The sequence below is a fragment of the Phacochoerus africanus genome, chromosome 2 (assembly GCF_016906955.1).
Source record: "Phacochoerus africanus isolate WHEZ1 chromosome 2, ROS_Pafr_v1, whole genome shotgun sequence".
In the NCBI taxonomy this organism is placed as follows: Eukaryota; Metazoa; Chordata; class Mammalia; order Artiodactyla; family Suidae; genus Phacochoerus; species Phacochoerus africanus.
In genome coordinates, this window is record NC_062545.1 from 13,919,942 (window position 1) to 13,947,873 (window position 27,932).

Sequence of the window (27,932 nt, forward strand, 5' to 3'; positions counted from 1 at the left end):
TGTAGTAGGCTTAAACAGTATTAAATAGTAAAACATGTAATATTTATTGAATGCTGACTCTATGCTGGGTTTGCTAACTGGTTTTACCCAAAGGAAAAGTACTTCCTCATATCATCCTGTTACAAGATAAGGATGATTTACATTTTAAAAGGATGGCTCTCTGCTTCCCGCCCCCAGCACACACATCTCCTTGGGAAAGATATTTTTGAGTTGTAGAACTGGCCAGAGGCTTTAAAAAGCTTTACATCTCATAGGGGTGGAGAGTGGATTTGTACATTTTCCAACGTAAATATTCAAAGAAGCCCTCCAAAGTTTAGTAGTTAACCGAAGGAGGATATTAAGGCCGCTCTGGTCAAGATCAAGATAGATGATAATTTGTCTTTATTGGGAACCAGGCTGAGTCCCTTGGCAAATTTCTGCTAGGTTTTAAATAAGATTTATTGCGAGCTAGTCAAACTTGCTGTGCAACAGCCTCACCACATTTGTTAATCTACATCTATTTAGAAAGAAGGCAGCTAGTGGAGTTCCCATCGTGGCTCAGTGCTTAATGAATCCGACTAGGAACCATGAGGTTGCGGGTTCGATCCCTGGCTTGATCAGTGGGTTAAGGATCAGCGATGCCGTGAGCTGTGGTGTAGGCCGCAGACGCGGCTCAGATCCTGTGTTGCTGTGGCTCTGGCGTAGGCCGGCGGCTACATCTCCAATTGAACCCCTAGCCTGGAAACCTCCATATGCCACAGGAGCGGCCCAAAAAATGGCATAAAGACAAAAAAAAAAAAGAAAAAAGAAAGAAAGAAGGCAGCTATAACTTGTGCAGTCTGCCATCTGTCTTATCCACTGTCTTTGAACAAGTGTCTGTTCCTACACTGCTTTCTGTAGACTCTGTAGAATTAGCTCTAATATATATATATTATAATTTGTATATGAATATATTATATAATATAAAATTTAAGTATATAATATGTATTTTATATATAATAAAGCTAATTCCATCTATTGATAATTCTAAAGTAAAATCTAATTAGTTCTAAAATAGAGCTAATTCTATATATATTTTAGTTATATTGTAGGCCTATGTATAGCCAAAAGAAATTGAAAATTTGGAAGATTTAAAAAGATATATATTTATATGTATAATGTATGTGTATATATATATACACACACACACACATATAATTATATATATATATAATTTATTTTAACTGTTTCTATCCACAAATTGTTTTCCGTGGAATGAATTAGTTCCAAATCAGAGTTGTACTTTATGGGAAATGTCTACATAGATAGATAGATAGATAGAGAGTAAAACAGGTGAAATTTTAAGACTGCTTCTACAGGATGAGCCATAGTTGGCCTTTAAGTGTGACGCCATCTGTTGCATTTAGAAAACATCTTGACATCACGAATCCAGACTCTACTTGTGTAGGTAAAATAGAGTGGGTCTGGGGAATCAGTAACTCTCTCCTCTTCCAGGACCACGCAGCAGAAGTAGAGAGCAAAAAGGGAGAACTGCAGAGTCTGCAGGGCCACCTAGCGAAGCTGAGTGCTCTGGGCCGCGCGGAGGACCTCCCCCTCCTGCAGGGCAAAGCAGAGGACTGCTTCCAGCTGTTCGAGGAGGCCAGCCAGGTCGTGGAGAGGCGGCAGCTGGCCCTGTCCCAACTGGCTGAATTCCTGCAGAGCCAGGCCTCTCTGTCGGGGGTTCTCCACCGTCTGAAGCAAACGGTGGAAGCAACCAACAGCATGAACAAGAAACAGTCCGCCTTATTGGAAAAGGACCTCAGTGATGCTATTCGAGAGGTGAAAACCTTAGAATCGACGGCCATCAGTCTTGACGGCCTCCTTACCAAAGCCCAATACCATCTCAAAGGCGGGAGTTCCGAGCAAAGGACTTCCTGCAGAACTACCGTCGATCACCTCTGCTTCGAATTAGAGAGGATCCAGAACCTTCTGGGAACCAAGCAGAGTGAGGCAGATGCCCTGGCAGTGTTGAAAAAAGCATTCCAAGATCAGAAAGAGGAGCTGCTGCAAAGCATTGAGGACATCGAGGAGAGGACCGACCGAGAGCGGCTCAAGGAACCCACCCGTCAGGCTCTTCAGCAGAGGTGAATGGAAACTGTGTGCAAGCCCGTTGTCTTGGTTTGGTTTGGTTTGTTTTGTTTTACATTTTTCTTAAGTTTTATTGAACCATAGTTAATTTGCAAGGTTGTAATAATTTCTGCTGTAAAACAAAGCGACTCCTTTACCCATAGACACATATCCATCCTCTTTTAGATTCTTTTCCCACATGGATTATCGCAGAGCATTGGTAGAGGTCTCTGTGCAGGTCCCTTTGGCCAATCCTCCCATATATTGTTTACTTTTTATTTGTTCTGGGGTTAGCTCTTGTGCAAACTATGTGATACAATATTTAGCTACTTTTTGAAATAGTTTGAGGGTAAAAGTAATGATTATCTTAACACTTAAGAAGTCCTAAAATTTCTTTGTTTTTCTTATGGATTTTCCTGAGAGCTACAGATAAGCCACTCTCAGGTCTTATTTACTTAGAGTATATTGATCATATAATCTATTTTAAGGCAATTTTTTACCGATAGAAGAAGGAACTCTTCTGTAACAAGAATGAAGGCCAAGGGGAAAGGAGGTGAAATAGATTTGTCTTTCCGGTGGTAAAATGTGAGGGAATCCTTTCTCAGTGGCCTCTAACTCTCAGAAGGAACTGGAGCAAGTCCATGAGTCGAGAGTGAGTAACAGGGAGTGGTGGGGAGAAAATGTAGGGAGAAATGAGGATACCTCTGGCCCTTGTGTAAGTGATAAGTGGCCATTCGAGATTTGTATTCATTGACTTAAAATGAAGCCCATCAGCTTGGCAGAGTTGTTCTCCCCAACCGCTTTTAACCATTGGCTTAGGAAGAGAAGTGGGCTTAAGCATCGTTGGGGGTTTTGTCAGGTAAGTTGTATAGAGAAACTAAGGAGTCAAGGGTATTTTTCTGCAGTAAATTTGAGCGTTAATTTTTTACTGTAGCCTTCTTTTCGATTGTTTTTCCTCCTTAATAGAACTTCTCCCTGTCCATCTTCTCCGGATCACTTTCTCTTCCATCTGTTCCCCCCTTACCCCAGGGGGGCAAAGAAACAGCTGCAGTACTGCATACCAAGGTGTCCATAATTGATAAAGGTTATATTGACCCTGCTAGAATCATTGCCATTTGCTTCCTTTTAACCAGAATCAAACATGAAGCTAAGGCTTTGGTTAGATGATAATGGCTCTCGAGGTTATATGCCTCCCAGGCAAAAGCTGTATGAGTGGTTTAGCTATACATTTACCAAAGAGAGTAAGATTTGGGACAGAAAAAGTAGTCTCTAGAGTAAGGGGAGAAGGAGGAACCACGTGTGGCAAAGGAGAAAGGCTCACTCAGGAAGTCATCTGCATGGCCGTCCCTGGGCTGCTCTGGCCAAGCAGACCAGGAGATCCTAAAACTGCTGGAGGAGGCCAAGATCTGGCTCAGGGGCCACATTAGTACCCTTAGCACTGAACTTGATGAACAGGCCACGGAAAATGTAGCCTGGAATCAATTGGTTTATTATATCTCAGCCATACCATACTTATGTGTTACTGGGTGACCTTGAACAAATCCCTTCTATTCTCATAAGATTTCTTATCGTAAGATCAGCCAAAAGGACAAGAGCCAAGTTCAGGCATAAAAGACTTTATTAGCAGGGTATACTGCCAGGCTGACTCACAAGGGGAGGTCTCGGAAGTCAGCCGGTCCAGGAGGGAGGTTCTACGTGGGTGCCAAGAAAGGGGTTTCTGTGCAGAAGCTGACTGGCCATTTCTTATGTAAATAGGGCGAAAAGGAACAGACCAATCTGTGTACTTTCGGCAAACTTTGTAAATAGGGTAAAAAAGGAATAGACCAGTCAGCTTGGGAGAATTGTTAGTGGGATATGAGCAGAGGTTTAGACACTCTCCTGGGTGAGGTAGTCTTTAAGACTGGGTCACATGATTTCGGGAAGACTTAGTCATGTCTCTCCAGGAGCTGGGCAAGAGCCTAGAGCTAAGTCTTGTTTTTCCCAGGACGAACCTAACACTTATAATATTGATAATGCCAGCTCCTAGCCACTTTATTTTGGAATTAAATGAGTTAATGCATGTTTACAGCTCTATACCAAAATGTAAGAACTAAAGAGTCCACGGCTGCTTCTATGTGGCCACTTTTTTTTATATATATACCCAAATATCAATATATTAAGGACCAAAAAAATCCATGATCATTTTCTCAAGGTCATCTTTTCAATAAAGTTGGTAATTTAAGGTTTCCAACTATATATTTATTGTAGAGCTGTTTTTATTTGGAATGAGCATTCAAAATATTTAAAAAATATGTTTAAATATTACTATTTTAATATGAATTGAACTTCATGGCACAGAAGTCTTTCTTACCAATGACCTTGTAATAAGTACTCACCTACTTTACCTCCAGTGTCAACCCTGGTCTTAAAATTCTAGTATCATCAAAGCAAAATAGATGCAAACAGTCTGAATTATGTAAAGTTAACTTTAAAAGCATCATTATCCATTGATATACATTAATCTCTGTGTTAAAAGCTTTCTAGCTACCATTTGCATGCTTTATGGAGAGGAAATACCAGTTCACTACCTTTAGTAAATTAATAGTACAATAACATTTTAATTCACAGATTGAGAGTCTTCAATCAGTTAGAAGATGAACTGAATTCTCATGAGCATGAACTATGTTGGCTGAAAGACAAAGCCAAGCAAATTGCTCAGAAAGATGTAGCCTTTGCACCTGAAGTCGACCGGGAGATCAACCGCTTAGAGGTCACCTGGGATGACACCAAAAGACTAATTCATGAAAAGTAAGTAAAAGAACGTCTTACTTTTTGTTTTTCACTTTGTACTTATTTTGTGATGTTGGATCATGGCCTGTTGATTTGCATTGGTGTGATCAAGAGTTTAATATCTTTTGCCGTCTTAGGTATTCTGTGTCTATTTCGTAACACTAAACATTTCATCCTGCAGAACTTTACTGAGGAAGTCATCTTGAGATAATAATTACATGTGAAATAGGATGCTTAAAAGCAAGAGTGGTCAACAATTGTAAGGTGCCACCAGGAGAGTCTTAAACCTGTTTTTTTGTTTGTTTGTTTGTTTCATTGTATTTGTTTGTCATTGAGATATAATTTACATAGAGTAAAATTCACCCCTTTAAATGTATGCCCTTAAACTGTGGGAATTTAACAAATTTACTTAGTTGTGTACCATCAAATTTCACCGGAATCATTCTACTGCCTGAAAACATTCCCTAATTTTTTTTTCACATAGCTGAATAATATTCCATTTACTAGGTGTACCACAGTTGATCCATTCACCAATTGATGGATGTTTGGGTTTTTTTTTTTTGGATGACTGCAAATAAAGCATCAGTAAACATTCACATTTAATTTTTTTGTGTGTACAGAAGTTTTTTATTAGGTATGTAGGCTATTAATGTAGGCTTTAAAAAAAAATCAACCATATCGTACAAACTTTATTCCGTGTTATTAAACATTCTCTTAAATTGTGATTTGTTAGAAGTTGCATAGTATTCAATTGTAAGAATGTATCTCAATTTATTCAACTCTTGGCCTATTTTTAACATTTGGGTTATTTCTAATTTTTCCCCTATTATAAATAATGGTATGAAGAATATAATTTTATCTAAATCTTAGTACGCATCTCTTTTTTTGGAAAAAAATTCCTGGATGAAGAATTGTTTGCTCAAAGGCATTTTTCTTGTATGCACAAGAAGTATCTCGTATTTTGACAATTCTCATAGATTTCATGAAAATTTGTGTCATTGAAGTGGAAAAGAAAATAAACTGTGCATTTTAATTATTATGAAATTTTATTTTTTGTCGTCTTTGAAGGGGGTTGCTTCCCCTCAACCCACATCATTATGAAGTAATTAAATCAAAGGACATTTTTCAAAACTTTAACAGATTGGTTTTTGTGGCTGTGTGGATTCTTCATTCATGGAGAACATTTTGTACATCAAAGTCACATAGACCACAACTCTTTTGACCTCAGTAGGTAGAAATACGGTTTCTCCTTGATTCCAGCATTCATCAGAGTACATTTATGTAGTTATATATCAGGTTGAATCATAGGGAACTCATCCCAATCCTGATACATGACAATAAATGATGTATTTTCTTTAATTATCACAGTCAGGGTCAATGCTGTGGACTTATTGACTTAATGAGAGAATATCAGAATTTGAAGTCAGTTGTATCTAAAGTCCTAGAAAACGCCAGCAATGTGATTGCAACCAGAACTACTGTAAAAGATCAGGAGGATCTTAAGTGGATTTTATCCAAGGTAATACTTCAACATGCATTTATTTATTAGACTTTCTTGGTAGATTTGTTTTTGACCCAAGGCATTCTCTACACAACTCTGGTCAATACATTTCGATGCAGATAATTCTTAGATAATTCATGCTGCTGATAAGCTCTTCTCTTTTTTCTTTCTTTCTTTTTTTTTTTTTAAGAAATGCTTATATCCTAGGATTCTAGAAATTTGAGAAAATTATGTATATTTTATAGCTCATTATGTTTCTGCATCAGGTTAATCATGAATTAAATTACTTGGAGGCATGTGGTTTTTAAATTCTTGACTTATAACTGATTATCTTATTAATCAAGGAAACGTTTATGTTCACAGCATGAAACTGCCAAGAATGAAATGTGTAATAAACAGAAAGAGTTGGATAACTTTACCAGTAAAGGAAAACAGTTGTTGTCTGAGCTGAAAAAAATTCACAGTGGTGATTTCACCTTGGTGAAAACAGACATGGAAAGCACTGTGGACAAATGGCTGGATGTAAGTGCATCCCCTGGGATTCTCTGAATGGCTTAAACATATTTCTCAATCACATTTTTTGGGCAAATGATTATTCAGGAGTGAAAATTCCATTTTTTTTTTTTTTTTTTTTTGCTCTTTAGGGCCATACCTGCGGCATATGGAAGTTCCCAGGCTAGGCGTCCAATCAGAGCTATAGCTGCCAGTCTACACCTCAGCCACAGCAACGCAGGATCCAAGCCCCGTCTACAACTTACACCACAGCTCACAGCAATGTGGGATTTCCGACCCACTGAGTAAGGCCAGGATGGAACCTACATCCTCATGGATACTAGTCATATTCCTTTCCGCTGTGCCACAATGGGAACTCCCTGAATTCCATTTTTAACTTTTAATACCAAATTCAAAATGAAAACTCTAAAGAAAAATACAACTTTTTTTTCACATACAATTTAGAAATAGTTAAAAATTATTTGCATTATTTTGTTAAAACTCACTGGCAGATTTCCTCGAATTTTTCACTTGATAGCTTCAATCATAATATATTTATATAACCAACTGTTTTTCTTCTCGAAACTCTGAGATCGAGAATAAAATAGAACAATAATTTATAAACATTCTACAGAATATTAAACCATAATGTATAATAATTTAATGTAATAAGACTGTAATTTTGCATGGAAAAACATTAGACTTGTAATTTACATCCTTGGGTTTATAGTTCGTGCTCTGTCATTTGCTAGCTATGTAACTATACAGCAAGTTTTCTGATTTTTCTGGAACCGTGAATCTTAATCCATACATATTTCGCATTATGTTTTCTAGCTCATAAATCCTGTGATTCTGTCGCCCTCCTATTATCGATAGCTAGGTTCAGAACTTTCACCTACAATGGATTCCCTGAAGCTAAATTACTAAAGTTAGATATTGAACTTTGCATATTATAATCAGATAATTTGGGGACTTCGGGAAAGCTTCTCTGCCCCCACTCTTAAAAGGGCATTCTTGGAGTTCCCGTCATGGCTCAGTAGTTAACAAATCCGACTAGGAACCATGAGGTTGCAGGTTCCATCCCTGGCCTTGCTCAATGGGTTAAGGACGAGCGTTGCCGTGAGCTGTGGTGTAGATTGCAGACGCGGCTCGGATCTGGCATTGCTGTGGCTGTGGTGTAGGCTGGCAGCTGTAGCTCTGATTCGAGCCCTAGCCTGGGAACCTCCATATGCTGTGGGATCGGCCCTAGAAAAGGCAAAAAGACAAAAAAAAAAAAAAAAGGAGGGGGGAGGCATTCTTATGGGAAGATTGTTAGACAATAATACTGTAAGCATGAACAGTTGTTTGCTCTCCTATGTATTTACTTATAAACATGTTTGAATTTAATTATGCACATTTTTATATCTTAGCATTACAAAAAGGGCTTATTGTGTCACTTTAGAAAATAAATGTGGAGCTTTCGTGATAGCACCATGGGATCGGCAGCATCTTGGGAGTGCTGGGATGCGGGTTCAATCCCTGACCTGGCACAGTGGGTTAAGGATCTGCACAGATGCAGCTTAGTTCGTGGCTGTGGCTTGGATCTGATCCCTAGCCCAGGAGCTCCATATGCTACAAGGTGACCAAAGAATAAATGAATGAATGAATGAATGAATGAATTCAGTGCTGCCCTAGAAGGTCTCCTATCCTGCATAAAATTAAACCTTAGAGTTATAGTAAAACGGCAACAGACCCGTTATTATTTAGTTTTCCAATTTGCAGATGAAAATTGAAATTCCATCAACTCTCCTGATGACAGATACAGTGTAATGGTTAGCGTCTACTTGAGCCAGGTGCACTAACTGGATTTTTTTTTTTTTTGTCTTTTTAGGGCCACACCCATGGCATGTGGAGGTCCCCAGACTAAGGGTCAAATCGAAGCTTCAGCTGCTAGCCTACGCCACAGCCACAGCAACACTGGATCCTTAACCCACTGAGTGAGGCCAGGGATTGAACCGGCATCCTTGTGGATGCTGGTCAGATTCATTTATACTGAGCCACAACGGGAACTCCTAGATTTTAATAAGAGTTGTAAAACTTTAGTTTTTTGTTCAGAATATGAAGGTGGCATTGATGTATTTAGTACTTTGGTGGACAAAGAGTGTCTTAAGGACTCAGATTCAATGATTTGGCCTTTCTTTTCTCTTCCAGATATCAGAGAAAATTGAGGAAAACATGGATAGGCTGAGGGTGAGCATGTCCATCTGGGATGATATACTTACGAGTAAAGATGAGATCGACGGTTGGTCCAACAATTCTGTGCCACAGGTGGCCAAAAGCATCAGCAATCTGAATAACAGCCTCAGAGCAGAAGAATTCCTGAAAGAATTTGAGGTAAAATGACTACACCTTCATATAGTAACTTGTGGTGCCTCATTGACCAGACTACGAAAACACTGTACCCTTTTAGTCGAATTCATTCTTTTTTTCAAGACACATATGAGCGTCACAAAACTCTTTACTATCTTTTGCTGTTTGCTTGAAAGTTGAATAGGCTATGGATGGGGGCGGGTGTTTTTTGCATTTTTATCACGTCTTAGTTGGAACTCTTTATTTAAAGTATTAGCAGAAGGGGAGTTCCTGTCATGGCTCAGTGGTTAACGAATCCAAATCCAACTAGGAACCCTGAGGTTGTGGGTTCATATCCCCGGCCTCACTCAGTGGGTTAAGGATCTGGCATTGCCGTGAGCTGTGGTGTAGGTTGCATATGTGGCTCGGATCCCACATTGCTATGGCTGTGGCATAGGCCAGTGGCTACAGCTCCGATTAGACCCCTAGCCTGGAAACCTCCATGTGCCGTGGGTGCAGCCCTGGAAAAGCCAAAAAAAAAAAAAAAAGGTATTAGCAGAACTGTAGAGATTCATAAAACCTATAATTTGCCCCATGTGTCTGAGATTATGACAAACCACTTTCCTATTGGAAACCCACATGTTTGCAATTTAGTAATGTTGCATATTTATTTTTTCTTCTTTCAAGCAAAATGTTTACTGAGTACTGACCATGTCCTGAACACTTAGATGAGGTGCTGGGTTCTTCCACGGCCTTTTCAGAAATGGAAGAAAGCTGGACCTTGGAGTGTCACAGGCTTCCACAGATAGTGGGCTTTTCAAGTTCAAGACACCAGTTTATTTTCAACTCCTTTTATTTCCATGTCTTGCATTCATTTATTCATCCACCTGTTAAATTCCTAATGGGCATCTAAAATACGTTAGGCACTGTTTTAGACATTGAGAATTTAATGGTAAACCAGTCACACCCTCAGTGGTATTTACATGAATATAATGTATGTATTATAGCATATGTCACATGTCGAGCTGGAATTGTGCTATAGTGAAAAGTGAAGCAGGGTAAGGGGAGAAAGAGTGGCCAGAGATAACCTGTTTCACAAAGCACAGGACTGACAGTGCCCTTGATCAGGGAAGAGACGGTTTTCATTGTGTGCTCTGGGGCCTGGCACTGTGCCTGGCACACATGTGGAACTTGACTGTCGCAGGAAAGAAGGCCTGTAGCCTGAAATAAAATGAGGTCTGAATCATCTGTATTTCCTAAGTAATCAGCTATCTCTTTGACCCAAAGAATATTCTGTGGATTGTTCCTAGTTCTAAGAGCACACAGAAGTAGAGGGAATTATCCAGACTCAACGTACAGTCAGGAAAGGGATCCCAAAGCCTCTTTAGTTCTTATCTGTTTTTTGCTTTGGCAAACAAGCAAAGTCGTCCTTTGATGTTAAATTAACAGAACAGCTCGAACAGTGCTGTGTGCTAGAATACAGCTGGTACCAGCTCACAAAAGTCAATAATTAGGTATTTAGGAATTTCTCAAGCTAGTGTTAAACACAACCACTATTTAAAATTGAATTGTAGGCGTTTCCATTGTGGCTCATTGGGTTGAGAACCTGACATGGTGCTGGTGAGGATGCGTGTGCGATCCCTGGCCTCGTAAGTGGGTTAAAGATCCAGCATGGCTTCAAACTGTGGCATAGGTCGCAGATGTGGCTCAGATCTGGCATTTCTGTGGTTGTAGTATTTACTGGCAGCTGCAGCTCCAATTCAACCCCTAGCCTGGGAACTTCCATGTGCCATAGGTACAGCTTTAAAAAGAAAAAAATATTAAATTGTAAATAACTGTACAATTAAATAAATGGAATTTAAAATGAAGGCTGTAAATACTCAAAGCATGTTATGTCCTAATTGTTATTCTACATATTACTGTTATCAAGGCTCTTTTTTTTTTTTTTTTGTATTTTGTCTTTATAGGGCTGCACCCGTGGCATATGGAGGTTCCCAGACTAGGGGTCTAATTGGAGCTGTAGCCACTAGCCTACGCCAGAGCCACAGCAACTCGGAACCCAAGCCACATCTGCGGTCTACACCACAGCTCACAGCAACACTGGATCCTTAACCCACTGAGCAAGGCGGATCGAACCCGCAGCCTCATGGTTCCTAGTTGGATCCATTTCCGCTGTGCCACGATGGGAACGCCCCCATCTAGGCTCTTAAGTTATTGACATTTATTATATCCACATGATGGAAATACCTTAGAATGTGTGCTACCGTGTGGCTCTTCAAAGTCCATGTTTGGTGACTCCTGTTGTAGCAAAAACTGGTGGTAAATGCTGCAAATCAGGGCGAGTTGTTCAGTCAGCCTACAGGATGCTCCTGGTACTGACCTCAAGGAGCCAGAGGGTGTCAGCCACCTTCTCTATGTCCAGGTTAGTCACTCACTTGCAGGGATGGGTTTTTTTATGTCACCTCTGCAAGTCACCAGCTAATCAGTAAACCCAGGGCCTGACAGGGCCAGTGCTGCTGCCGTGCAGGAAATGAAGTGTGGTTGCGTAGGTGAGATTCCTTAATTGCCCAGGCTGCTTCTGGGGAAGGCCACTGGGCCTGACAGTCAATCCATCACTTCTTACTGGGTGAGTAAATTACTTTCTGGGCTGAAGGCATCAGGAGGTTTGTTAGTGTCCACAAAATACCAGAACACCACATTTCCATGGAGAAGAATGCTTTAATTCATTGGTCCTTTGTGGACCCAAATAACTACTGGAGTTTATAAACATCTGATTTGTTCAGTAATGATACCTTGATTATGCTTTCTTTTTGTGTTAGTGTTGGTGAAAAAAAAAAGAAGGTAAAATGTTAAATGTCAGATTTCCTAATCAACCCGATTTCTATTTTAACACCCTTAAAATTTTTATTTGAAATGTTTCTTACGTATGACCTCTAGTCTACCATAATTAAGAGGCGCTCCTGATGTGTCTTTGTTTTGAAGTGCTTCCTCAAGACTTACTGCTGCCATAATAGCCAGTGATATTAATACTAACGAGTAGACAGCAGTCTGCTGAAAATCCCCTCTGACTCAAGACTTTTGGTCAGTGCTTAATTTTTTCCAGGAGCTTTATTTCTTTTTCTCCAATAAAAGAGGGTGGGAAGAAAGAAAATGCCACATCCTCCCTCACATTGCCAATGAAAGTTAATGGTGACATTTTTCCACATTCATTAAAAATAAGAGCCCTCAGAAAATGAAGCAGAGTTTTGTGGGGTTTTTTTGTTGTTGTTTGGTTTGGTTTGGTTTTCTGGATTGTAGTTGGGCATTTTGACACACTTAATGCTTGAACGTATTAAAGGCCAAGTGTAACATGTCCGTATTTAGAATAGTTATGCCTTTCCCCTTTGTCTTTTATTTTGGCAGTCTGAGGTTAAAAAGAAAGCATTGAGATTGGAAGAACTTCATTCCAAAGTTAACGATCTTAAAGAATTAACTAAAAATCCAGAAACGCCACCAGACCTTCAGGTAAGCACTCAATCAAGTTTATAGCAATTCTATACACTATATCCTCTCAAAAATACATATATAGGGATATTTATGGATATATTAATGCATAAAGTACTTGTCTATGTATGTATGTTTATATTCTTATAGTTATCATAATTCTAAGCAAACACAAACAGTAACATCTTTAGAATTCCTTGTGCTAGTACTAATAGCATATTTCTTTTCTTTTTGGGGGGGGATGTCTTTTTAGGGCCATACCTGCAGCATATGGAATTTCCCACATGCCTACTTCCCAGGCTAGGGGTCGCATTGGAGCTTCAGCTGCCAGCCTATGCTACAGCCACAGCAGTGCGGGATCCGAGCTGCATCTGCGGCCTACACCTCAGATCACAGCAGTGCCAGTCCTTAACCCACTCACTGAGTGAGGCCGGGGATCAAACCTGCATCCTCGTGCATACTATTCGGGTTTGTAACCGCTGAGCCACAACAGGAACTCCCTCATCGAGTATTTTAAATGAGAGCCAAAAATGACATCGCTTCATGATGAAAATCCCAAAGTAGTGTTTGTTCAAAGCAGCAGCTACATCAGGGCCAAAAATGTGTGCGCGTTTCCCAGGACAACAAAGAGCAGGATTTTGGTCCCAACCTTGGTAACTGTGTGGGTCCAGCCCTGCTTTTGAAATGGGATTTCATGGATTCCCTGGGACCTCCGTCCAAACTTCCATTTTCAAAGTTCAGTGTTAACGGCACTCTTCCCTTTTTCCGTTGCCCCATTACTTCAAATATTTGGCAACTTGCACCCACTGATTTTCCTTCTTAGAAGAGTGGAATTAGCAACCGTGGTTGGGCGTCTGCGACTTTTACAGTTAAGCTGCCCATGAATGGGGTTCCTCCTGCACGAGATTCCTGCTGAGTGAGTGCGCTGGTCTTCACAGATGTTAATGAACTCTTACTTTATGTTTAGTTTATAGAAGCCGACTTGAGGCAGAAGCTGGAGCATGCCAAAGAAATTACAGAGGAAGCCAAAGGGACCTTGAAAGCGTTCACTGCTCAGAGTGCACAAGTGGAGAAGTTCATTAGCGACATAGCGACCTGGCTGACAAAACTAGAAGACTCCCTGATGAACTGCGCCCAAACTGAGACTTGCGAAGGGCTGAGAAAAGTGAAGGTAAGTCATAAACTGTCACGGGGGGCTTACACTTCAGCAGTCACTTTCATTCTCCTGTTTTACAGTGACTTTCATCCAAATATAACCTCTGTTCTCCATTACCCATACTAACTCCAGACTGACTAATTCATGATATAGGACACAGCAAAGTAAATAACAGCTGGAGAACTGCAAGCAGATGGTAAGAAACCTGAGATGAAAATTCGAAAGCCAGAAAGCATGCTTTGCTCTAGGATCTGCTCATAGGTTGTACTTGTTTGTATACATATACTAAATATATATATTCACTTATATATGTATTAGTAAAAAGGTAGAGCCTATAGAAGAACTATTTGAATTGCCATGAATTTTCAAATTTGGAAACGACATAGTTTTTTATCACTTAATTATTGTTATTGGTCAGTGTGACTGCTTTCATCTAGAGAAGGATATATTTGAAAAATAGTGGAGAAAATATTCTACTTCTGTGTCATCTGTGCACAGTCACATATTCACAGAGGACGTCCCTGAGCAGTTGTCTATCAAGCTTGGGAAGTGACTTTTCAGCATATGTGGTCTGTGTTCTTTTAGCATGTTTTCTTAACTGTGCTTGAGACTAAGGACGTTTATATTTGTAAATTAACTCCTGGGGCTTTGAGTGTGGCCTGTGAATCTGAAACAAAGTCCCTGTGGCCTATTAAAGATGCAGACCTAGGAGATGGGCTCCATGAATAGTCTCTAATCCACTAACTACACCCAAGGTCATGGGCTGGAACCCACAAAGAAATGTCTAATTTGCTTGAAATCCTAGACTCTGATCCAAACCCCAGCTACCTCTCAACAGCTGTTCACCGTTGCTCTCAAGGAGAACTGGGCAGAATTCTGCAAGAATCAACACAGATCCATCACAAATACTTTTTGAAAAACTCCTCCAAATGTATATCTTTCTGAATAGATTTCAACAGCATCAATTAAAAAAAAAAAAAAAAAAAGTCCCAGAGTTGAGTAGCTGGCATATCTCTGTGATGAATATCCTTCAGTGGCATGCTTTTATTCTACAGGAAATACAAAAAGAGCTTCAAAGTCAGCAAAGCAACATCAGCTCCACCCAAGAAAATCTCAATAGCTTGTGCCGCAAGTACCACTCGGTGGAGTTGGAGAGCTTGGGCAGTGCGATGACTGGGCTGATTAAGAGATACGAGGCTGTGAGCCAGTCTTGCTCCAAGACACAGGCCAGCCTTCAGGAGTCACTGGAAAAACACTTCCATGGTGAGCTCCCAGAGGCCTTCGCGTGAATAGTTTGTTTACAAGAAACAGTCCAAACCAAATGCTGCCTAGAAACTGCCGGCAGAAGTTTGAAAACACTTTCCACCAGAGTCACTTTTTAAATTGGTGTGTGTGTGTGTGTGTGTGTGTGTTGAGATTTGAGCAAGAGCAGCGCTGTGGTTGGGCTCTCAGCTCACGCAGAGGTTTCCGCTTTCCCCCCAAGGAAGCAGGAGTCTGCCATTTTGATGATCCTGAGTTTCAGTTCAATTCCTAGCTGGACGTGTGTGTGGAAAATCACTCCCGCTGCTCTGGTGAAGTGGCACAGTTAAACTTGGATCTCAGGAGAGGCCACCATGTAATTCAGGAAATTGCTGGTCATGTGTCCCTGGCTTGGCTTCCCACACAGCGGTGCCTCTGCTCTGGTGTGGTGTGAGATGCGCTAAGTCAGCTTAGTGGACCGAGGAGATGGTTCTTCCCTTTGCCACAGAAGTGACTTTAATGTCCCCCAGGACACTGCTCACTCTCACATAGTCAGGCAGTTATTGTTCGTTTGCAAAAGAAAGACACCCAATGGGAAATTGGACAGGTCAGGAATACAAATTTCTTTTCACTCTTTTCTCTGAGGTAATTTCTCAATTCTATCATGAACAGTTGTGGTTGTAGACCTTATAGTATCTTGGTCTGTGTGGTTATTATGATTGTTTTCTTTCTGGAATGTATTGTAAGGCAAGATGCAATAGACCGAGGCCAGAATTAATTCATTGGGATAATCCCGGAAGCTCTTTCCATGTTTTGGATGTATTTCTTATTTTTGTTACTTTCCAAAGAGTCTATGCAGGAATTTCAAGAATGGTTTTCTGGAATAAAGGCAGCGGCAAAGGAATCATCAGATAGAACCGGGGACAGCAAAGTTCTCGAGGCAAAGCTCCATGATCTCCAGGTATGAAGAAGATAAGTAATGTGAAAAATAGGTTGAGAAAAAGAATTTCTAGACCCCTTTCCTCTCTTTTTGAGCCTGTTGATTATTCTTTGGAATAAACCTAATTTTAGCTTTTATAGCAGTAAAAGCATAAATAACTATCTAATTTGTATCATTATCATGGAGGAGTTTTAAGAGGAAGAAGACACAGCTTGTGGTTTTTTTTTTATAACATCTCAATTTGGAGCTAGAATATACTCAGATAGAAGCAATAGATGTTATAACTTTCATACATGTTACAGACTATGAAAAGTGTATAAATTCAGATAAGAGAAGGCCACTGTGAAGTAGAGTTAAGAATGATTGATAGGAGACTAGGTTCAAATTGAGTTTTGATCAAGTTTTTCAAGCAGCCGATCTGAGCAAAGCACTGTGTTAAGTATTATAAAAATTTCTTTAAAAAATCAGTGAGGAACACAAGGATTTTTGTGGCCTAATGGGTGATGGCAATTATGTAGAAAACTCATTACCAGCCAGGGTAGAAAGATCATTATTATATAGGGAACTGGTTTTGCAGGAGGCACAGTGAATTCAGATATGGTGTTATCCCTTGGAGGATCTGTTTTATTTTATGATTTCTTTTTAGTGCCACACCTATGGCATATGGAAGTTCCCAGTCTAGGGGTCGAATTAGAGCTGCAGCTGGGGCCTGCACCACAGCCACAGCAATGTCAGATCCGAGTCACATCTGCGAGCTACATTGCAGCTTGTGGCAATGCTGGATCCTTAACCCACTGAGCAAGGCCAGGGACGAAACCCGTATCCTCATGGATACTAGCCCCACTGAGCCACAGTGGGAATTCCTTTTTTTTTTTTTTTTTTTGCCATGCCCAAGGCATGTATCAAACTTATGCCACAGCAGTGACAACACCAGAGCCTTAAACTGCTGTGCCACCAGGGAACTCTGGCTTTGAGGCTCGAGATGCAATAGAACTCCACAAAGAAAAGGCTGAGCGATGACCACAAATGGCACTTTGGGGCTCAGGAGAGAGGCAGGGCTAGCACAGCAGCTCTGGGCTTCTTTGCTCTGTTGAAGCCCCACCCATGTGTATGATCTTCCAAGGAAGAGGTACATACCAAGAGAAGAAGGGATTCCAAGGCAGGGTTTTGTGCACAGGTTGGACCGGACAAAGAGGAGGGGTAGAGACAGTTGACTCCTTAGAAGATGTCACACTAACCATGTGAGGAGGGGAGCCTGGACCAGGCTGGGATGATGAGAATGGGGTGAGATGAGAACAGACCTTGCTAAGAACATCCTTTGCGGCTCCACCTTGTTCATAGTTTGTCCTCAGTGGTTCCACTGACAGGCTGGCACCATCATCCATTATAAGTCTTGATTTATCCAATTGTAGACATCAGGCTCATTCCAGCCTCGTTAAAGACTTTTTGCATGTGTGTTTTGTCTTTTTAGGGCCACACCCACGGCACATGGAGGTTCCCAGGCTAGGGGTCTAATCAGAGCTGTAGCCACCGGCCTACATCACAGCCACAGCAACACCAGATCTGAGCCGTGTCTGTGACCTACACCACAGCTTACGGCAACGCTGGATCCTTAGCCCACTGAGCGAGGCCAGGAATGGAACTGGCAACCTCATGATGCCTAGTCGGGTTCGTTTCCGCTGCACCACGACGGGAACTCCAAAGACGTGTTTTCTTTGGGCTCCATTTTTCTTCTCTTGCTCTACTCTCTCAGGTCAGATTTATAATTAATGTTCCTCTGGAGCAGGGTCTCTGAGTAATAGCGAATATTATATATTACCTTTATTTCCCAAATCAGAACATTTTGGATTCAGTCAGTGATGGGCAGAGCAAGCTTGATGCCGTGACTCGAGAAGGACAAACTTTGTATGCGCATTTGTCTAAACAAATCGTCGGTAGCATTCAGGAACAAATTACAAAGGCTAACGAAGAGTTTCAAGCATTTCTGCAACAGTGCCTTAAAGACAAACAAGCTCTTCAAGACTGTGCTTTGGAACTTGGGAGGTAGGTTGTTTTGACCAGTGTAGATTTCATCATACACAGAAAATGGCTTCAAATATTTAGAGAAAAGAGCCACTGGGAATACACAAATAACATTTGAAATTATGAGTTTAAATTGTAGTGAGTTTTGATCTTAAGCCCAGGTTCATACAGGGACAAGAACTGATTGCCCAGACTCTGGTGGCGTCATTTGGCTTTACCTTTGATACAGAGAAAAAGGAAGGAATTATATTCATTAATAGTTGTAGGTGGCGTAAATGCACGTATATTTTATTTTATTTTTTTGGCTGATTTAAGATACTAGAATCATGACGTCCAGGTTTTAGATGATCCAGATCTTTTCTTTGGGGCTGCTTCTGCTGGGTTGGAATCAAGACAGAAGGCATCCATTGTGTGTTTGTGAATCAAGATTCCAAACAGGAAGCTGTGTCAACAAGGGTGAATATAAAATTAGAAGGGAAAAAAAAAACAACAAAAAAACAAAAGCTTCTACTACTGGGAGAAGAAAGACGTCCATACAATCAAAATGGCTTTTTGGTTGGAGAGTAATTTGCCTGACTCTTGTCCAGATTTCTTAGAGAATTTACCTTGTTTTCAAAATTTAAGAACTCTAGAGCTCTTGTGTCATATTCAGATCCCCACAAGGTACAAAGACACAGAGGTGACTTTCTGTGCTTTTCCCAGGGCTTCCACCACCCCATTTATCCACTGGCCCCAGTTCAGAGACTTTGTAGTAAGACACAAAGTTAAGTGCCCACCGACACAGGAATGTAGTTTTGCTGGTAATTACCAGCTGTGATTACCAAGGAAATCAACTCAGTGAGATAGGTACTGCTTTTTCTGCTTGGATCTCAGGAGAAATGCCTAGGATCTGTCGTTTTGTTATTGAAACAAGTGATAATCTGAATGGGCTGATTGTCAAGTTTTCTTCACTACTTGAAAATTCATGTGATCTCAATTGCCATAGATATTGTGACCTCAGATACTAGAATTTATTAAAATGAGCACATACGAATTTCTCTAAGATGTTTTTCTTTTCTTTAGCTTTGAAGATCAGCACAGAAAACTGAACTTATGGATCCAAGAAATGGATGAAAGATTAAGCACGGAAAATTTAGGAGAGCGTAAGCAGCACATTCCTGAGAAGAAAAATGAAGTCCATAAAATTGAAATGTTCCTGGGAGAACTACTGGCTGCAAGGTACGGTGCAGATGAGGGGTAGGTTCTTCCCCACTAACAAGTGTTTGTCTGGTTCATTTTTTATTTGGGTTGGTTGTTGGCTGGTTGGCTGGTGAGTTGGTGGTGGTCGTTTGTGTTTCTCGCTCTGATCATCTAGAATACAAACGATTGTGCAGTGTTTCTGTAGTTGTGTGGTATTCTGGAGAGAGCATGGGGTGGAATTAAGGAGCTGGTCTCCTTTGCTCAACGGATTGGAGAGGCCACTCCTTTCCTGTACTGCTTGATATTAACTTTTAAGCATTGAGATAATAATAATAAATATGCTTTCTTCTCAGGGGTTATTGTTAGACTATCATTATAATGATATTCTTCATTTACAAAAATAATGCTAGAGACCCCAATTTCCGTATATTCTTCATACACTTCAGCCTCCAGTACCATTTCCAATCCACCTCATTTTCGTAATATTCTTAGTAAGGCAGAAAGCATGAGGTCATGTAGTCTGTCCTAGAGGTTCGTTATCTCCATTGTAAGACTTATCTCCTCATTGCTTGCTGACGGGGCAAATGTTTCTAGCTCCTTCCCAGGCACGGTTCTCTGGCCTGTGCTTTGGATTCCACCACTGTCACGGCTTTGCTCCCTAAATTCATGCTTCCCCCTGGCATTTTTCAGTTGCTTCATCGGAGTTCTTGCATTGGAAGATAGAATGCTTTCCGCTGGGGGAGTGCAGCTTGACCCCAAACTCTTTAACTATCTAACTGTCACCTTACAGAGAGAGATGCACTTTGAGCAGGAAGAGGCTACAGTGAAGCAGCAGAGGCTGGTACCCAGCCTGCTTAACCAGGCGAATCGGCAACATCAACCAACTGAGCAAAAATTGCCTAATTCAGATCATACCCATTCCTTATTTCCACTGAATCCTCCTTGTGGTCGAACATGCCAAATATTCCTTTTCTTGAAAGACAAACATACGCACAAATGCAGAAGCAGCACCCACACTGAGAACAATTTTTGGTGTGCCAGTTTGATGGCCTTTATACAATCTCCCTGAAATGTTTTGGTCCCACCTCTGTGAGCCTTTTACCATGGGGTAAACTCTTTGTTGATTTTGTTCCTGAACTCAGGTTAGGCTGCTTGTTGCTCAAGAATCCAATACTGAGAGAAGGTGTTGGGTAAAAGGAAATATGACTTTATTGAGAAAGCCAGCATTCCTGGAAAGAAGGTAAAACTCCCTGTTGCCGATCAGAAGGCAGGAACTTCTAAAGGAAAGAACTTCTAAAGGAAAGCTGCAAGGGTGTGCAGGCGGGAACCACATGCAGAACAGCAGTTAGCTTTGAGAAGCATCTTAAAACGGGTCAGGCGATGGTCTGGTCAGTGTCATCTTGATTATTTTAAGCACAATTAATCTTCAGTTCCAGGGTCAGTTTGTTCCCCTTCACTCAAAGCCAATTCTTGGAATTGTGCGAGCCACAGATTCGGTACTGCTCAAGATGGAGCAGCTTACGTCACACCTACAGTCTCGTCATCATGCAGTTAGCATTTTCCTTCTAGTGGCAGTTATAGCATCTGAAAAACAACTCAGGAATATGCATCAGACACCGTTACCTATGTCCTTCTGGGAGGAACTAAAGATTCTGTGACTCTGTTGTCCTAAGCATTAAATGTTTGCGCCTGCTCTTTTGAGGCCCAGGGATACCTGGGAGACTACAGGTTTTCTACAAACAAAAGACAGGGGACATGGAAGGGCTTTTGTATCTGGGTTTCAATTTTATAAACCCCAACCCAGTGGTGAGTCCTCAAGGCCAGGGACCATCAGGTCTTTATCAACTTTATCTAGTATAGTGCCAAAAATAGAAAGTGTTTGCTGAATTGACAGAATAATAGCATCATTCTAACTACATAACTCTGGAAATTACACTGTACTTTATTTTCTTTTAACATCTTGACTCTTGTTGGAGTTCTTGTTGTAACTAGTATCCATGAGGATGAGGGTTTGATCCCTGGCCTTCCTCAGTGGGTTAAGGATCCAGCGTAGCCATAAGTTGTGATATAGATAGGTTGCAGATGTGGCTCAGATCTGGTGTTGCTGTGGCTGCGAGTGTAGGCCAGCAGCTATAGCTCTCATTTGACTCCTACCCTGGGAACTTCCATATGCTGAAGCATGGCCCTAAAAAAACAAAAACAAAAAAGAAACAAACAACAACAACAAAAAAAAACTTGACTCTTGTCTAGGTATAGTATATCATGGCCAGACCTGCTTCTCTCCTCCTTCCAAACGTTTAAAGTGACTTTCCATGTTCTTCCTGAATTGTTACTGTCTGATGTTCCGGGACCAGATGCTAAGAGTCCTTAGATGTATTTGTTCCCAGGTTCTTTTGAACTGGCTGCTTCTCTGGATGGCCCTGATGTTAACATGTTCTGCTGGTCTCCCAGCTGAGTCACCTGACTTCTCTCTCTTGCCACTTGCTCCTCCCAGTTCTCTGGATTTTTTTTTTCACCATAATATTTTCCAGTACTTCAGATATCTTGGTGGGGATGTCCTGTACTTTTAAAAAGAACCCCAGATTTGAAAATCATTGAATGTTTACCTCTTGTAGTAACCAGGGATCTCTGTCATCTTGAATTATTATTCAACTCACATTATTGCGTAAGCCAGCTTCTTGTCTCACCAACTGGATTATAAAAGATGTAGTTTTAAGTATATGTAATATTGTGTAAGTCTAGTATATCTCACAGAGGCCCATAGGATGCCGTTTATATAGTAGCTGCTCAGAAAAAAAAAAAAATTAAGACAGAGCAGGAGATAACCTTCACATCTTTTTCCAGCATTCACCACAGTTTTTGTTAAGGCATCTGCACTCTCCCTGCTGGTATCCCAGGCATTTCATGATGGATGTGTGGATTGGAATTCAGAACTCAGTAAAAGAGGGTGAAACCAACTCAGCCACCTGTGATGATGTTTGCCCTTGACCTAATTAACATAACTCCAAACTGAGATGTGCCAAGTACCAAAGGCACAGAGAAGAAACCCATAAGTACGCATAAGATGACCTTTTGAAAGAAACTTTTTTTTTTTGGTACTTTGCCTCTGCCAAACGTTGTGCTGGGTCCTGGGGACAGGAGATGAACGCGATAGCCTTGGCTTCTAGAAGGTGAAAGCCTGGTGGATTGAGACAGGTTGTATGAGATGACAGAGCAGGCTGGACAGAGCACACTTAGAAGAGGCGTCTTCGCACACTTAGAAGAGGCGTCTTCGAGATGCTTCCACAGTGATGACTATGCTAAGATGTGAAGAGCCAATTAGAGAAGCCGCAGAAGAGAACGGAAGAGCCATCCTGAAGGAAGAAGGAGTCTCCATGTGTTTACACCAGGGCAGGGTGTTTGGGGAACTTCCAGGAGCTGTTTATGGTGAGAACATTAATTAGGAAAGGAGAAAAGTTAGACATCAGCCTGGAAAGAATCCCTAGCAGACCAGTGGGCTGCATTCTAGGCAGGACACAGCCTGAGTCACCCTCACCCCCCCCCACCCCCACCCCGCTGTGTGTGGACTGCATTCAGAGACACGAGAGGAGCCCCGGGAGCCAGCCCTAAGAGGGTCCCAGCACGGTGCCTGAAAGGTGCATCGTCGGCTGGGAGCTCCTGTCTGGTCACCGCTCCAGTGTCCACAATCACTTGTCGCTCCTCTGCTCTCCAGATTGTCTGAATTAAACTCCTTTTCCTGTTTCCTTTAGAGAGTCTGTGGACAAGCTTTCCCAGAGAGGGCAGCTTCTCAGTGAAGAGGGCCACGGCGCCGGCAAAGAAGGACGCCTGTGCTCCCAGCTCCTCGCCAACTACCAGCACTTACTCCGAATGACCAAGGAGAGACTCCGCAGCTGCCAGCTGGCCCTGCAGGAGCACGAGGCCCTGGAGGAGGCGCTGCAGAGCATGTGGTCCTGGGTGAAAGACATGCAGGACAGGCTGGCCTGCGCAGAGAGCACGGCGGGGAGCAAAGATGCCTTGGAGAGACGGCTGTTACAAGTGCAGGTAGGCAGCGGATGCCGATGCCTTCTGAAGACAAACTTGATTAGATGCACACGTTGGAATTGGGTCCTCATTGTTCTGTGAGCCTCTAATTGAGGATGGGGTGTGGAGATCGTTGGCGGCCTAGCAGTTAAGGGTCCAGAGTTGTCACTGCTATGACTCAGGTTCGATCCCTGGCCTGGACACTTCTGCACGTTATGGGTGCAACCAAAAAATAAAAATAAAAAAGAGGATTTGCAAGGGTCACTTTTCCCTTTTGTAAAGGCACATTTGTGTTCTAATAGCTTTAAAAGAAAAACTATCATTCGATTAAAATAATTTTTAATATTTTTACTAAATATTTAGCAAATGTTATGGAATGCCTACTTTACTCCCAGGCAAGTTTGTTTTGTTTTGTTTGTCCATCCTGAGGCATGTTGGGTTCCTGGGCTAGGGATCAGATCTGAGTCACAGTTTATCTAAGCTGCAGCTCCGGCAATGCAGGATCCTTAACCCACTGCGCCAGGCTAGGGATCAAACCTGCATCCCAGCTCTCCCAAGATGCTGCCACTGATCCTGTTGCACCACAGCAGGTACTCCCCAGACAAGTGGATAGCAATATGGAGACGGAAACTAGCCTTTGCTTTCTGGGAGCTCACTGTCAGTGGGCGAGACCAACCTGCAAATTGTTGCTTGCTGTGCAGTGTGTGTAGGAGCCGTGACTGCAGCCAAAGGAGGTCACCAGCCCAGTCTGCAGCCAGCAAGGTGACCCTGAAAGACAGGCATTAGCCAGGCAAGGAAAATACGGGACTGTTATGTTTTTGATAAGTGTGTCTTCATTTTCAAAATAATTTATTATTTTTACTTGGATGCAAAATCCAGTAAAGTTCCATTTGGAGGCTAGTGGCCCAGCGTTTTCCAAGGACTTAAATCAGAGTTAATTTCTGACTCCCACACTCCTGGGTATCTAATAGTTAAGTAAGGTATCAGAGGGCAGGAAGGTCCAGGGTTTGATGCTGTTGTTTTCATTTTCAAGTGAGTAAGCTATGCCCTACTTTGAGTCTTAGCTGTTTTTTAAAACATCAGAAGCTCTTAGTAATTCTGTTGACCAGGACGTGCTCTTCCTTCGTAGGAGATTCTCCTGATGAAAGGGGAAGGAGAAGTTAAGCTGAACATGGCCATTGGCAAAGGGGAACAGGCCTTGAGGAGCAGCAACAAGGAAGGTCAGCAGGTGATTCAGACTCAGCTACAGACCCTTAAAGACGTCTGGGCAAACATCATGAGCTCCTCCGTCCATGCTCAGAGGTACGGAAGTGATTTTTAGTGTTTATTTGTCTGATTCAAACCCAGGACTTAGTGAAATAACGGAGCAGCGCTGAAGATACCCTGCCATTGGGTTGCCAAGCACATTACTTTAGCTCGTATGCATGCCTGTCTTAACTCAGATTGTACTTTTTGGAATGGCGAAGGCTGGTTTGTCTTGCTTGCTTTGTGTTTGTGCATGTGTGCATGTGTGTGTGTGTGTGTGTGCAAACGATGTAATATCGCTCATGGAATCTTGCATACATGGGCTCTGTGAGATACCTCCTATCCATTCATCAAGGCAAGGTTATATGCTCTTTACTAACTTCTCATTTTTAAGGGCAATTCAGTTGTGGGCAACTGACGCACTTAAGTATAAATCTTTTTCTCAACCAGAAGTAATAGCCACGATGGACACTGGGGTTGTGGAAATGCGTGGGGAGGATTTGGGTACCCCAGTGATGGGGAGTCCTGGCTTTTAGTGCGAGGCCAGTAGAGCCAACCTCCTGCAGTGCGTGGAGGTCCTCGTATGAGCAGCAACCAGCCCTTCCCAACCCTGCGGTGAAGCACGGCGATGGTTACACCAGGGGGTGGTGGTGGTGGTGTGTTACATTTGTGAGTGGAAGGTTTTGGCCTCCCTTTTCTCAGAGTATCCACCAATACACTAGCTGGCTTGGTGGACAGATGACCTTCAGTCAGAATCATACTAAAGCCACCTTCCAGGAGCCCCATTCTGAAGGTTCTGTGTACTGTTAACTCATGGAAGAAGTGTGGGCGTGACATGGTCGTAATAATAGATGAATAAAAGATTACACCTCATCACGAAACAAAACAACACTGCAGTTACTCCCTGCAGTGTAAGCACTGAACTATGTTTACAGCTAAAATCTGGGAAGTTGTGTCTTGTTTTGATTCTGTTAAATGCGGAGGGTAGGTGGCGACTCCCCAAGTTAGAAGAACTTTGAGTCCTTGTCGTAGCCCAACAGTCAGCAAAGAAAAAAAAAATCAAATCCCATGGTTCTGTTACCCTACAGAGGGCTGAAGCGTGAACTAAACGTCCCAATGCTTGGCGATAGGCCAGCTTCATAAAAATGAAGAGGAATACGGGTGACTATTTTCCAGATATTAGAATAAAGGGTTAAATACAAGAAGCAGACTCAAATCCTTTTTTCCTCTCTTCCCGCAAGAAATTAAATTTGGCAACTACATTTTGAGCAGTAGCAGTGTTCAAATTATTGTGCTAAAACAATGAAACAGAACAAAACAGTAGTTGCCCTCTAAGAGCTCAGAGGTTAGTGTAGGATACATTAAAAACAAAACGAAACAAAAAGAAACCTTGATTCAGATTGTGTTCCTACAATGCTTTCGGACTATGGGAGAAAGCAGGGCTTGAGGTGGATTCTAGAGAGGAGAGATTGATTTGAACATTCTGGAAAATTCTTTGAGGAAAGCTTAGGGCTTCAAGGTTTCTATTGACACAAGAGGGAACAATTTGGAAGTACATTCACCACTGATATAACTCCAGGATCATCGATCGGATTACATGCCAGGGAGGTTGGGAGTGGTCACCGAAGATGAGTTGAAAATGGTTTGTGAAGGTAAATATTGGAGAGTTTTTACAATGCCAGTCTGGAGAGCCTTTTATTTGACTATCTGGAGAGCTATTTCCTTGACCATTACGTATAGGACTTATGTGACCATCCTTCTCATATTATTAATGCACTGCGCCTTCATTCCTTCAAACATTCCACACAGAGCGCTAAACATTTCACATGTACATCCCTTAGTGAAAAAAATAATCGAATTATGTTATTCACTCAGAAAGAATACCTTACATTTTGAATTCTTTTAATATGATAAATTAATAATGAAGAAAATGAAGAATTGATGTATATTCAATCAAATTTAACTGAGGTCCCAGTGCTAATGCTGTAACAGCATAACACACATGTGTCTCTTCATTTAGGACAATTAGCACTTGGAAGACAAATCTCCAGATACCTGTATGACTACAGGTCCCTTCAAATTTTGACATAGATTTATTTTTTTTCACCTTTTATTTTTTATTTTTTTTAAATTGAAGCATAATTGGTTGACAATGTTGTACCAATTTCTGCTGCCCAACAGAGTGGCCCAGTCATACATATACCTTCTAGATTGATTTCATTTGAAGAATCTGTGTCTTGTGTCAGAGAAGTGGTGTTTCTCCCTGCACTTAAAAGCCGTGTTTTCATCACTTACAGTAGCCTTCAGTAAAACAGCTTACATGGATGCGATGCCCTCGTGATTGGTTTGCTGTAGAGTCCTTGAGATAACTTATTTTTATAATATGACATTAATTCCAGCACATTAGCATCTGTGATTAGCCAATGGAATGACTATCTAGAGTGGAAAAACCAGTTGGAGCAGTGGATGGAAGAAGTGGATCAAAAAGTAGAACATCCTTTGCAACTGCAGCCTGGTCTGAAAGAGAAGTTTTTGCTTCTGGACCATTTTCAGTCCCTAGTATCGGAGGCAGAAGATCACGCTGGAGCCCTGCAGCGGCTTGTTGCCAAGGCCAGGGAGCTTTACCAGAAGACTGAGGATGAGTCATTCAAGGAGACCGCACAAGAGGAACTGAAAACACAGTTTAATGACATAATGACAGTTTCTAAGGTTAGTGCTCTATAGTGAGGAAAAAACTTCAAGGTTCAGATAAAGAATGCACTGTAGGTTAAATTGTAGGGGACTTGGCTGCTCTGAAGCCAGGTGTACATTTAGTGAACGGAAGTGACATACAGGGTCACTTCTCACAATGGATGTCCATGACGTTTTCTCTTCCTGCAATGTTGGGGATTTTTTTTATTATTATTATTCTTTGTTTTTCATCTTTCCCTGCTTCGGATATTAATCAACCCACTTCTTTTCTTTGTAAGATTGTCTGACCCTCAATTCTCAGTGTTTAGAATTCTTTTTCTTTTGCTGCCACTTATATTTGTTGTTTTAAATGCAGGTCTATTTACCTCCTGGATTTCAGTCATGTACCAAGTGTTTTGTTTACTTCTCATTTTAGTAAAAACTGCATTTTCTTGTTCTCTAAGACAAAGGCGCCTTTGTGTAATATCACGATTATCTTTTAATTCTATCTCTCTAGCTTTACTTTCCTCCATGAATTTTCCTTTGTATATTTGTGGGAGTGTTAAAGGAAATAAGGGAGAGGCTTTTCCCCCTTCTCTTGATTTTCCTTTTGGGACCTTTCTCTGTATTATCAATAGGACAATTTTTAACATTTGTGTTAGTTTATCTTCATTTTTATTTTGGTAGTGATGAAGAACTAGGTTTCTTGAGTCAAAAAGACCTATGTTTGAATTCTGCCTTCGATTCTTTTGGATGTGTGACTTAGGACATGTTACTTAACGTATCTGTAACATCTGGAAGCT

At 41.4% G+C, this 27,932-nt stretch overlaps 1 protein-coding gene across 13 annotated transcripts in view; it reads left to right on the forward strand.

Annotated features, from left to right (window-relative positions):
• SYNE1 (spectrin repeat containing nuclear envelope protein 1) overlaps window positions 1-27,932 on the forward strand; it is a 479,896-nt gene that overhangs the window by 200,515 nt on the left and 251,449 nt on the right. For all 13 annotated transcript variants that reach the window (XM_047769899.1, XM_047769909.1, XM_047769910.1 and 10 more), the window contains 14 exons: window positions 1,474-2,102; window positions 4,693-4,872; window positions 6,223-6,373; window positions 6,719-6,877; window positions 9,038-9,220; window positions 12,578-12,679; window positions 13,626-13,829; window positions 14,870-15,077; window positions 15,902-16,014; window positions 17,831-18,036; window positions 19,078-19,233; window positions 22,944-23,235; window positions 24,344-24,516; window positions 26,859-27,168. In XM_047769899.1, the coding sequence (XP_047625855.1) occupies window positions 1,474-2,102; window positions 4,693-4,872; window positions 6,223-6,373; window positions 6,719-6,877; window positions 9,038-9,220; window positions 12,578-12,679; window positions 13,626-13,829; window positions 14,870-15,077; window positions 15,902-16,014; window positions 17,831-18,036; window positions 19,078-19,233; window positions 22,944-23,235; window positions 24,344-24,516; window positions 26,859-27,168 (3,066 nt within the window). The remainder of the gene's footprint in view (window positions 1-1,473; window positions 2,103-4,692; window positions 4,873-6,222; window positions 6,374-6,718; window positions 6,878-9,037; window positions 9,221-12,577; window positions 12,680-13,625; window positions 13,830-14,869; window positions 15,078-15,901; window positions 16,015-17,830; window positions 18,037-19,077; window positions 19,234-22,943; window positions 23,236-24,343; window positions 24,517-26,858; window positions 27,169-27,932) is intronic.